This window comes from Miniopterus natalensis, chromosome 4 (assembly GCF_054644295.1).
Source record: "Miniopterus natalensis isolate mMinNat1 chromosome 4, mMinNat1.hap1, whole genome shotgun sequence".
NCBI lineage: Eukaryota > Metazoa > Chordata > Mammalia > Chiroptera > Miniopteridae > Miniopterus > Miniopterus natalensis.
In genome coordinates this window covers 65,837,921-65,849,904 of record NC_142084.1, presented here as the reverse complement: position 1 = coordinate 65,849,904, position 11,984 = coordinate 65,837,921, and the positions used below count along the sequence as shown (strand labels likewise).

The 11,984-nt window shown below is 53.7% G+C and overlaps 1 protein-coding gene across 1 annotated transcript; it reads left to right on the top strand.

Annotated features, from left to right (window-relative positions):
* The first annotated feature begins 1,067 nt into the window (after nt 1-1,067).
* Nucleotides 1,068-11,634, top strand: KHSRP (KH-type splicing regulatory protein). The gene is made up of 19 exons (XM_087816691.1): nt 1,068-1,381; nt 3,021-3,117; nt 3,776-3,814; nt 4,159-4,198; nt 5,031-5,080; nt 5,389-5,460; nt 6,234-6,291; nt 6,535-6,709; nt 6,912-7,010; nt 7,397-7,495; nt 7,625-7,727; nt 8,375-8,475; nt 8,567-8,711; nt 8,792-8,952; nt 9,037-9,146; nt 9,546-9,634; nt 9,730-9,930; nt 10,031-10,108; nt 10,370-11,634. The coding sequence occupies exons 1-19, from the start codon at nt 1,148-1,150 to the stop codon at nt 10,645-10,647; spliced, it is 2,229 nt and encodes a 742-aa protein (XP_087672817.1). The 5' UTR covers nt 1,068-1,147; the 3' UTR covers nt 10,648-11,634.
* Nucleotides 11,635-11,984: the final 350 nt, after the last annotated feature.

The following is an 11,984-nucleotide window of genomic DNA, read 5'->3' as shown; positions in this document are numbered from 1 at the left end:
CCTTATGTGAAGCAGGTGTAGTGTGTGGAATTAGGGTCTGGGATCCCTCAGTCCTGGGAGGGAACCAATGGCCCCAAACCGTTTAGTTCAGGAGGGGAGCTGGTTCATGAGTCCTGGAAAAGAAGGGGCTCTAGAGCCCTGGGTGGAGAAAGGAAAAGGGGGTACGGAAGATCCCGGGGCTTCCTCCTGCTCTCAGGCCACTTCAACTACGGAAGCGCCCAATTTCCTAGACCTCAAGCAGGCCACGTGCCTGGCCTATCCAGCCAGGCTCCAGGGGCGCTAACCCTGACATCAGGCCTGAATTCCGGCAGCCGGTCGCCATTGCACACCTAAACTGCCACTCACTCCCACTCCCGCTAATCCTCTCTCGCCCTCTGGTGGCCGGCTCCGCCCCAATGCAGCTGCGATTCCACTGGCTCCCACCAAAACTGGGCACCTTTACTTCATTGCCATTTGTCCGGAGCGGTGTCAGTCACCTAACACTTGCCCCTGTCTCTCAGCCATTGGCTTAGAAGTCAAGGCTAGAAAAGGATTCTGGTTAACATGGAAAGCCAGTCCAACCCCAAGCGCATCACCCAGAACTCGTCAGGGATTGGATTAAATGGACTGCCAATCTTTACAAGAACCGCCTTCCGCGTGCACTCATTAGCTTGCGTTCAAAGAAGCCATTTGCTAGGCTCCTCCTTCCTGTCGCTTTACTCTTCGGAGCGGTCAATCGGTTCTGAAGCCGCCCCGCGATTCTGGAACTCCCACTTCATTGGGCCTCCCGCCTTCTCGGATCGCCTGGAGTTGCCAACCCAGCGCTGGCAACCAGTTGCTCATTGCCTCCAAGAGCTGTCAGTCACAGCGCCTCCCGCCCATTGCCTCCCGCAGCACTCAGATTGGTCTTTTGGTTACAGAACCCGCGATTGGTGTTCGGGGAGCGGCGGCCGCCTCCTATTGGCTCGATCGTGCCGTCCGTCACGGCGGCGGGAGGGGGCGTTCCTCTCCCCCCCCCCCGTCGTCTTCCCAGCCGCTGGGTTCCCAGAGTGCTCCGCGGCCGTGTGGAGCGAGGCCTTGTTCCCGCGTTGAGCCGCCGCCGCTGCTGCCGCCGCCTCCTCCTCCTCCTCAGCTTCAGCCGCCGCGCCTGGCCCGGCCCCGCCGCGCCATGTCGGACTACAGCACGGGAGGACCCCCGCCCGGGCCGCCGCCGACCGCCGGCGGGGGCGGGGGGTCGGGGGGCGCCGGGGGAGGCCCTCCACCGGGCCCGCCAGGCGCTGGGGACCGGGGCGGCGGGGGACCGGGCGGAGGGTCGGCCGGGGGCCCTTCGCAGCCCCCAGGCGGGGGCGGCCCGGGAATTCGCAAGGACGCCTTCGCCGACGCGGTGCAGCGGGCCCGCCAGGTGAGGAGGCCGCGGGCCTGAGGGGCGCGCGCTCTTGGGCGGGGGAGGGGGCGGGGTCACGTGCGCGCGCGCTCAGGGTCGCGAGTGAGGGGGCACCGAGGCCGCGGCGGGGTCACGTGGGGCAGTAGGCTGTGGCCCTGGGGGGCCCCCCCCCCGGCGCCTCGAGTGGGGTCCCCCACGGGTGACCCCCCTGCAGGGGGAACGGACGTCCGGGGATTCCTAAGAGCGGTCCTTAGGTGTACAGGGGCCCCCCGAGTTCGACTCCTCACTTTGGGGATCCCCCTACCCCTCCTTAGGCCGCGCGAAGGCATGCTCTACTGTCCTGGAAGGAAAGAGTCCACTTTCCTGGGATCGGTCTTACTTGGCCCCCACTTCCCCAATCGGGGCACAGAGCTGGTTTCCCCCAACCAAGTCCCGTTTCAGTCTGCTCCTTAGGAAGAAGGGACTCTGGGGGAAACAAGTCCTCTTTAGTATGGAAAGGGGACCCTTTTGCCGCCAGAGTGGCTAAGTACTTTAGTAAAATGGGGAGGGTGGGAATAGGAGTTGGCTCTTTTTGATGCTTCCAGTGCCTTGAAAGCGTTGTCTCTCTCTTTTTGAGAAAGAGGGGAGGGTCCCAACCAGTTTTTTGATTCTTTATGACAACATGGAAGTGCCATATGCTGGTGAGACTGACATCCCCAGAGCCTGGAGGGGAGGCCCATAGAATGAGAGGACTTAGCTGCCCTTTCAGGAAGCAGACCTCAGTCCTGGGTAGTTCCAGTGCCTCCAGGGCAGGGTGGGAGGTCCCGTTAGGTAAACACCCTGCTCTGCCCAGTGTGATCTGTGGCTCCCTCACCTCCAGTTGGGATTAGGGTTCTAATGTGCACTTGATCTGCATGCCCACTGAATTGTCTTGTATTGATTGAGAAGCAGCTATAACTGGGGGAGTTCGTTCTGTGTGCTGTCAGTTGGGGTGGGTTAAGGCCCCATCTGGGCAGCCCAAAAGCTTTGGTTCAAAGTGTTAAAAAAAATGAGAGAGGTGAAAAGATAGATACTTAGTTTTTGGTTTGTATTTCTTTGGAAAACTTGTAATAATTCCACAAACAGATTCTGGTGTTAAGTTTGTTGGATAGGGGTTTATTTGAAGTTGCTGTTCATGTGGCTAAATTGTAACATGTGTTCCAAAAGGGTCTTTTGTTTTCCTCAAATGAAGATTTCAGATGCCTTGAAGCAAAAACTTCCCTGAGATTTGTTTTACATATGTAAAGGTTTCTGTGGGTGAGGGAGATAATACTCTGCAGCATCCCAGTTAGAGAACCCAGTTACTTTGTGGAGATGACCTCAGGACCCTCTGTGACACAGCTTCTTCTGTTCCTTTTACCCCTAGATCAAGTTAGTCTGGCCACAAACAATTTAGGATGAAATCCCATTGAGAAAGGAAGTTTTGAAATTCCTGGATAACTCCTGAACTTTGATGCCTTAGATGAAAATTCCTTCTAGAATGTCTTAACCATCAGGCGCTTCCCTAAAGTAGGGGGAACCTGACTCCCAGGCCAAACAGCAAGACGAGAGAGCAGGAGAGATTCTCAGAAGTTGATCTGAGCCCCATGGAGGTTGCTTTTGGGTGCTAATTTTTCTCTGCTTACAACTTCATTTCTAGATTGCAGCCAAAATTGGAGGCGATGCTGCTACAACAGTGAATAACAGCACTCCTGATTTTGGTTTTGGGGGCCAAAAGAGGCAATTGGAAGATGGAGGTAACTACCTGTTAGGGGGAAGGGCTGGGGTGGAGAGTGAGGTGCCTTTGTTTGAATGTGGTTCAGAGGGGCGGGCGGGGGGGGGGGGGGGGCCTGCGTTCAGTCTTTTAAAACCTCAGCAATCCCAGCTTTGTTCATTCTTTTTGTTGGGCCGCCATCCTGAGGTATCAGGTGGCTGAGAGGAGAGCAGGTTGACTGTGACTGGGTCCAAGTTGTAAGTTCTCAAGATTGTTTCTTCCCTTTTGGTAGGCTGGGGAAATGCTGATACTGTTATTGAGGGCCCACATTAAGTCAGGTTTGGCTGGCCCTGGAGCATGTTGTATTACCCACAGTAGCCAAAATGATCAGTTGGGTAGCCAGCTATTTCTTTCACCCAGAACCCCGCCGCCCAAGGCAGGTCTCATCCTGAGCTGGAAGGACTCAGATGCCGTCATCATTGTTCCCCCATTATAAAGGGCTTTTTTTACCCTTAGTGCTGGTGGCAGGATTGGTGAAGTCTGGCCTCACTTAAGAGTTGGTCTCCGGTACTCTCCTGTCTCGGCTCTGATGTTGAGGGGTAGCAGAAGGGACTGTTTGCCAGGATGTGTGGCACCAGCATCAGATTTAAGGCAGCTGTGGGTGGGTGGGTGCTGCATCTGACATCCTCTTTCTTTCACAGACCAACCGGAGAGCAAGAAACTGGCTTCTCAGGGAGACTGTAAGTCCATTGGGTGATGCAGGCAGAGGGCAGCTTCGGGATCTTAGGAGGTGGTTAGGAGTTGGGAGCTAGGAGTGCCAAGCACCTGTCCTTTATGGAGGCTCTAGGTGTTCATCACCTGGAGTTCATGAACTTTGGGGTTCCCATAGTCCCCAGAAATTGAGGCAGAAATACCTGGTGCCTGTGCTGTTGTGAGGAGGGTCCATTGTGCTCTAGTGCTCAGGACGGTTTCGACTGTAATAGTGCTAGTTGTCCCCATGGAGGCAGGAGCACCTGGGCCCAGTGGTAGTCTGGGTTCCAGAGAGGACCCAGGCCGATCTCTCCTTTGGATTTTCTCTCTGCAGCCATCAGTTCTCAACTTGGACCCATCCATCCTCCCCCCAGGTAAGTTGTGATTTGGAGAACAGGTTGTGTCCTTGTCTGTCAGCTGTCTCTGGCCTTTCTTACTGACTTGAGGGAGAATGCTGGGGGCCCTGCATCATCTGGGGCTGGTTCACCAGAGAGGTAGAAGGCACTACCCTCATCCCTGTTCTTGTCTTCAAGGCTGGAGGGAGGAGAGGGTTATGGCACTTCACTGTAATGACAAAATGGTGGTCTCTGCACCCTGGTGCTTCCTTTGTTGGGGAGGGGACACTCCAGAAGCACAGATGTCTGTTTTTCTAGAAAAGGCTGGGGTTTTTAATCCATGCTCTGCAAATGCTTGTTCCCTGGGAGCTGATGGAGCCTGGGGAGGGGGAGGTCTTTCCTACTTTTTTGCACCCCCCTATGACTTCAGTGAATCTGACATAGAAGCCTTTGTGAAGGACCACATTATTATTATTATTTTTATTATTTTTATTTATTTATTTTTTTTAATGGGCCAAAAATTTTGTAAAATACAATAAAGTGATTTGCTAGGATAATGAAATAAAGGTGCAAAGTTATTTTCTTTCAAAGTCAAAAGTGTCCAGGTGTGCATTCTGTCTCTGAGTCAGAGACAGCACTGGTCCAGGGGCTGCACTGCCCCAGAACAAGCCTCTCATGGCCCAGGTGGGAGAACTGAGGCTTCAAGAAGTGGAGGGGGCCTCAGCCTCGTGCTGTTAGATTCTGCATAGGTTTATGGGGTCTTGGTTCCATCGTAGGAAGCAGGGTCAGAAACCAGAAACGTTGGGGGACCTTTTTTCCGGTGAGACCCTCTGCTTCTTTCCCATTTGAGACATTCATTGTCTCTTTGCAGGACTTCAATGACAGAGGAATACAGGGTCCCAGACGGCATGGTAGGACTGAGTAAGTATGGGTCACTGTGATCTGGGGTGCCCATTATACCCACTGCACCACGCCAGGATAATGTCCTGGAAGCTCCTGCCAGCCCAGAAGCCTTTGGTCTGAAAGAGTCTCTCCTATTCTGCTCTTATCTGTTCTTTCTGGACTGGAAGAACAGTGGAGCTCTTGACATGCCTGTTGCCCCCTTTGAACATTAATATGGCCCTCCACCACCTCATTTACTCAGTGCTGGCTCCTCCCATCAACTCTGCTTTTCTTTCTTTAAAATTCCATTTTAAAATAACTTCTTTTCTTCTCTCTTCTCCACCTAGTCATTGGCAGAGGTGGCGAACAGATTAACAAAATCCAGCAGGATTCAGGCTGCAAAGTCCAGATCTCTCCAGGTATGAGTGAGCCAGATTCCTGCTAGAATGAATGCTGGGCTGGGGCTGAGCTCTTTGCACTTTAGTAATCCCCTCACTTTTAACTTGACTAATAGATATGAAATGTGTTTATTTTATTTATTGAGTGCCTTCTATGTACCAGGCACAGTGTAGTATTTCCACTATACAGCACCTCAAGGTGTAGCTGTCACTTTTGTTTTCTTTCATTTTATAGGTAGGGGGAGGGCTGAAGGGGAAGATCTAGAGTTGAACACAGATAGCCTCGTTCCAGATGTGCTGTGAACCATTATGTTAAGTCGCCACCTAAACAAAACACCTAGTGGAAACCAGATGGGAATATGGGAGGCAGCAAGGCTCATTAGAAAGAAAAACTATGTGGGCCAGCCTGGTTTGAGTCCTAATTCTGCCTGCTTCTCTGTAGTAGTCTGCTTTTGGGGGGTTTCTGAGGCCTTTCTCTAGCAGAGTGGAGTTTGTTGACTAGAGGCTGTGCATGTGATTGTTAGTGGCAGCGGGAGTGGCCCAGGGTTTGGACCTTCCAGTACCTGCCTCTCCTTCTACCTCATCTTTTTCTCTAAAAGGTCTGCCTTCTTTCTTAGACTTTAAGCTTCCTGACCTTGCATAGCATAGTCTCCCAGGTAAATTGATTGGTCAGGCTGCTGAATGGTAACAGAAATGGCTCGTGATTGTTCTGGAAGTTTCCTTGTCGCCACTAAAGACTTTTCCAGGGTCTGCAGGCCTGGGAAGGCACTGACCCTATCTCTTTTTCTCTCCAGACAGTGGTGGCCTCCCTGAGCGCAGTGTGTCCTTGACAGGAGCCCCAGAATCTGTCCAGTAAGTGCCTGACTGGGCCTGTCATTGTGATGGGAGTGGGCAGAAGTTCTCTTGATTCCATTGAAAGTTGGGAGTGACTCCCATACCACGTCCTTATACCCCCGCCCCAGGGACCATAGTACTCTCTTCCTCGTCATCTGTTAATCGCATGTGTTGGAGTCACCTTTGCTTTTGAGCTGGGGTCTGGGGCTCGCTATGCCAGTACTCTTTCAAGTGACGCCACCCCATTCTTTCCCTTCCTAGGAAAGCAAAGATGATGCTGGATGACATTGTCTCTCGAGGTCGTGGGGGCCCCCCAGGACAGTTCCATGACAACGCCAATGGGGGCCAGAATGGCACAGTGCAGGAGATTATGATCCCCGCAGGGAAGGCTGGCCTGGTCATCGGCAAAGGCGGGGAGACCATTAAACAGCTACAGGTGAGGGAGTGGAGCGGAGGACAGAAGGTTCCTTCCATCCCAAGAAAGTTTCCTTCCTGTGTCTGGTCTGCACACCACTCCCCACCCCCAGCTGCTTTGCCAGTCTTTTATCCTTTTTGATCATGGACCCCGGCCCCAAGTGCACTAGTCCCAAGAAAGTTGTTTGAACGTCCTGCACTGACAGTCGACATTGGTTTTAAAGGAACGAGCTGGAGTAAAGATGATTTTAATTCAAGATGGTTCCCAGAATACAAATGTTGACAAGCCTCTTCGGATCATTGGGGATCCTTACAAAGTGCAGGTGAGTGCACCCTGCTGGTGGTGGTGGTGGTGGTGGTGGTGGGTTCCAGAGAAGTGAAAGAGAGCTGGTGGGCTGTCTGGAGATTTGAATGAAAGTGGAGAGGTTTTTAAAAGCACTGACTTTGAAGTCAGCCCAGTGTTCATGTTGTATTGAACTCTCCCTCCCAGTGGTTTGTACATGAGCAAGTGGCCTAATTCTGATCCTCCATTTCCTCATCTGGAAAATGGAGGTGTTGGCCGTGCCTGCCTCTCAGGGTAGCAGATACAGAGTTTAGCACCTGCGTGTCAGTCCTTAGCTTAGGCCTGTGATCTCTTGGTTTATGGGAGGCTGGGGGTACAGTGGGGCAGCAGGGCTTGCCATGTGTAACATGCCCTGTGTCTTTATAGCAAGCCTGTGAGATGGTGATGGACATCCTCCGGGAGCGTGACCAGGGTGGCTTTGGGGACCGGAATGAGTATGGATCCCGGATTGGTGGGGGCATTGATGTGAGTACAGGCCTCCCCCAGAAATGGAGGGCCATGGGGTTGGGGTGAGGGGCTCATATCCAGTAGGCAGTAAAGGCAGCAGAGCTGCAGGAACAGAACTTGGCTGACCCTCTTACCTCCCTCCCTCAGGTGCCAGTGCCTAGGCATTCTGTTGGTGTGGTCATTGGCCGGAGCGGAGAGATGATCAAGAAGATCCAGAATGATGCTGGTGTGCGGATCCAGTTTAAACAAGGTCAGGACCGAGTCGTGTGGATGTGTAGGCCAGTGCTATTCTCTTAAGATCACTCTAAGTGTCCACTGTAGGCAGCTTGGCACCATGGTTAGCCTGCTGAGCCTTTTCGTGGTGCCTCTTTATGCCTGAATCTTGTCTGTCTCCTCGGTGAGACAGCCCCGTGAGAGAGCTGATCATGGCAGACTTTTCGTTTTCCTCTCCTATCAAATCTACCTCATCCTTCTCCCACCAGTGGCCCATCTCAGCGAGGCAGCCTGGATAACTTGGGTACCCTGGGCTGGATCAGATTACTGCCTCAACTCTGGGCTTCTGCCAAGCCTGTGAGAGTCTGTGGGGAGGAGGGACCCCTCTGCTGATTTTCAGAGATTTGTTCTTAGTTCTATAAAATGCATGTTAGTTCTGGGGGTTCCAACTGCAGAAAGAAGCCTCAGCCGCCTCCCTGCCAAGCTGGTCGGTTTTCTTCTCTGGGGACGTGGGGCCTGCCTGCCTCCTTCCTCACTCCTGAGTACGTGGAGTGTGGCAAGCGGCACTGAGTCTGAGATGTCTCAGACACCTAGCTTGGCACATTGCTGCCCTGAGGAGGCAGTGGTTTGGAGTTGTGCTTCTCTTTTAAATCCATGTCTCCGCTCTCTGGGTGCTGGCCTCAGATGATGGGACAGGTCCCGAGAAGATAGCTCACATAATGGGGCCCCCAGACCGATGCGAGCATGCGGCGCGGATTATCAATGATCTCCTCCAGAGCCTTAGGGTAGGTGGCATGGGGTAGGTGAGGAGCTTATGGGGGCAGGGGATGGGCCTGGCTTCCTGCATTCATTCTCCATTTCCTCCTTGTCTCATAGAGTGGTCCCCCAGGCCCTCCAGGGGGTCCTGGCATGCCCCCAGGGGGCCGTGGCCGAGGAAGGGGCCAGGGCAACTGGGGCCCACCTGGTGGGGAGATGACCTTTTCCATCCCCACACACAAGTGTGGGCTAGTCATCGGCCGAGGTGAGTAGCCCTCTCCCTGCCCCTTGTCCTTCACCCACTCTTTCTTCCTACCCTCCATTCACTGCCTGTGTCCCCTGCAGGTGGTGAGAACGTGAAAGCCATAAACCAGCAGACAGGCGCCTTTGTAGAGATCTCCCGGCAACTTCCGCCCAACGGGGACCCCAACTTCAAACTGTTTATTATCCGGGGCTCACCCCAGCAGATTGACCACGCCAAGCAGCTCATTGAAGAAAAGATCGAGGTGGGCTCATGGAGGGCTCTGGGGGCCTAGGCCTGGCTCCTGGCTCCTACCCACTGACCTTGTCACACATTCTCCTTTTTCCAGGGTCCCCTCTGCCCAGTTGGACCAGGCCCAGGGGGACCAGGCCCTGCTGGTCCCATGGGGCCCTTTAATCCCGGGCCCTTCAATCAGGGGCCACCAGGGGCTCCCCCTCAGTGAGTATTCCTCTCATCTGCCTGGGCTTTGGGGCTTTGGGACATAGATGGGGGTCAAAATGCTGGCAAGAAGACTAATAGGCCCTGTTTCCATTTCCATTTACTACCAAGAGGTCCATCCTCATCTTTAAGAAACAGTGATTATTCGGTCCCCAAACATGATTCATTTCAGCTCTATTTCAGACACCATCTTTTACACGATGCTATAGGTGTTGACCTTGGCCTCCACCCCATATGTAAATTCATGCATGTTGATTTTGGGGGGTCTTTGTTTCACAGGCTGGTTCTCATGCATTGTTAGTTGTCTCACATCTTTCCCTGGGCCTCCTTACTACTAGTCATCCCTGCCCCTGCAGAGGAGCAGCCCCCACTCATGTGTTCTCCATCTTTCTCCTGCAGTGCTGGGGGCCCCCCTCCTCACCAGTACCCACCCCAGGGCTGGGGCAATACCTACCCCCAGTGGCAACCACCTGCTCCTCATGACCCAAGTAAGTAAGGCACCCATTTGAGGGGCAGCACAGGGTCTGGGCACAGGACTGGCTTTCCCTGTCACCCCTCAGCCTGCATTGCTCTCCTCTTGCAGATAAAGCCGCCGCGGCCGCTGCAGACCCTAATGCAGCCTGGGCCGCCTACTACTCACACTACTACCAGCAGCCCCCAGGCCCTGTGCCCGGCCCCGCACCTGCACCCGCAGCCCCACCTGCCCAGGGCGAGCCCCCTCAGCCCCCACCTGCTGGCCAGTCAGATTACACTAAGGCCTGGGAAGAGTATTACAAAAAAATCGGTGAGTGTGTGGGCTGCTGCTGGGTTCATCAGTCAGAGGGGCAGAGGAGGGCAGCTGTGTCCCCTTGCTGTCCTCTGACCTTGGTGCCCGCTTCCTGCAGGCCAGCAGCCCCAGCAACCTGGAGCTCCCCCACAACAGGACTACACGAAGGCCTGGGAGGAGTACTACAAGAAGCAGGGTGAGTTGTACAAAAAAATAGTCGCGGAGGTGTAAGTACAGCATAGGGAACCTAGTCAGTACGATTTTTGTATGGTGGTCATGTCCTAAGGAATTTCAGTGGCGAATCACTGTTGTACACCTGAAACTAATACAATATTGTATGTCAGTTGTACTTCAACATAATTCTTTTTAAAAAACAGGCTGAGCTAATGGGGCCTGAGGCGAGGCAGGGGCCAGGCCTACTCTTGGCTAGCCACACTCACCCTCTCCTCCCCAACAGCTCAAGTGGCCACTGGAGGAGGTCCAGGAGCGCCGCCAGGCTCCCAGCCAGACTATAGCGCCGCCTGGGCTGAATACTACCGACAGCAAGCCGCTTACTACGGACAGACCCCAGGTCCTGGCGGCCCCCAGCCTCCACCCACACAGCAGGGACAGCAGCAGGCAAGTGGGAATTGCCACCCTCCTCCTCCTCCTTTTTCCTTCCAACCCCCAGCCACCGTCCATCCTGCCTTAGTGGGTAGCGCCGGAAATCCCTTCCCCTGCGGGGTGTGTCCTTGATGCCTGCAGCGGGGGCCGTGTGGCTGGAGGTCTCCGGGAGTCCCCATGAGCCAGGGGAAGTGTGCGCTGGGTCCAGAGGTTAAAGAAGAGGCCTCCCTCCGCCGGCTCGCTTGTTCCTGTGTAATGCTGTCGTGATGCTGGGGGAGAGTGCGAGACAGATAAAAGGTGGAACTGTTGAACTGGTGGGTAGTCCTGGGGGTGGGGGCAGCCCGGCCACTGCAACTTTGGTCACCATCCTGGCTGCTAACTCAAAATCTGGCCACTTGGGAAAAAAATGGATATTTTTTCCCCTCTCTGCATTACTTTTTTGGCTTTTGTTCTTTTGTTTTTAAACCCACGATCTTCTCCCTGACGGTGTCCAAGTGACTGTGCAGGCAGCCCCAGCCTGGGGTGGCCCCGGCTCCAGCAGGGATGCAGGGAGCCTGCAAAGGGGACCGGCCCCGGAGCATCTGCTCCGCCTGGGCTCGGCCTCTGCTCTCACGCCCATGTCTGTGTCCCGGTCTTGTCTGTGAAGTGGGCATGATGATCGCTGCCACCTTCCAACCTACCTCACAGGGGTGTTGTGGGGACACCGTGATCTCTGAGATTGTTCATGTTCTGATGCGCCGGGAGCCACCGCCTTCTCCCCTGCAGACCCTGACTTCGCTTCTCTTTCTTCTGCGGCCCCTGCTTCTCTCCTTCTTGCCTTTGTGTCACTCTTTCCTCCTCCTCCATCATCAAGGAGCCAGTCTGACTTCAGCCGAGTCCCCAGAGCACTTGACTAGACAGTTACAGGCACATCCTGCTAGCCACTGGCTTGGGAGAGGGGCTTCCTGGCCCCCTCCTTACTATCCCCGTTTCCCGCCCCTGCCTCCCCCCTCCCTGTAGTGACCAATTCCTATCTCTTCCCTCTCCGCAGGCTCAATGAATCGAATGAATGTGAACTTCTTCATCTGTGAAAATTCTTTTATTATTATTTGTTTTGTTTGGGGGCTTAGTTTTTGGTTTTTGGTTTTGTTTTTTTTTCCATTTGTTAGGTGAGAGAGTGATGGCTGCTATGGGAGGTGTGGGGCAGCCCTCTCTATGAGTGGCTTGGAGGTTAGTGCCCGGCTCTCACTCTCTCGCTCGTTCTGTCTCACATCCTTTTTTTCTTTCAAAATTGGGATCCTTCATGTTGAGCCAGCCATAGAAGATAGCGAGAATTAAATCTCTGCCAAATTTTTTTCTAATAAAAAACACAAAAAGTGAAACAAAACCTATAAAGTTAAATAGATATATATATATAAATCTCTATATCCCACCCCCAGCCTTCCTAAAACTGCTTCTTTCAAGGGAAAGCAATTTATTTTCTCCCTGAT

What these genes read in the sequence shown, in the direction of transcription:
- KHSRP (XM_087816691.1), top strand. Translation starts at nt 1,148, where the DNA reads ATGTCGGACTACAGCACGGGAGGACCCCCGCCCGGGCCGCCGCCGACC. An exon ending in TGGGCTAGTCATCGGCCGAG is followed by an intron (nt 8,712 to 8,791) that starts GTGAGTAGCCCT and finishes TGTCCCCTGCAG; the next exon opens with GTGGTGAGAACGTGAAAGCC. An exon ending in AGAGTATTACAAAAAAATCG is followed by an intron (nt 9,931 to 10,030) that starts GTGAGTGTGTGG and finishes CGCTTCCTGCAG; the next exon opens with GCCAGCAGCCCCAGCAACCT.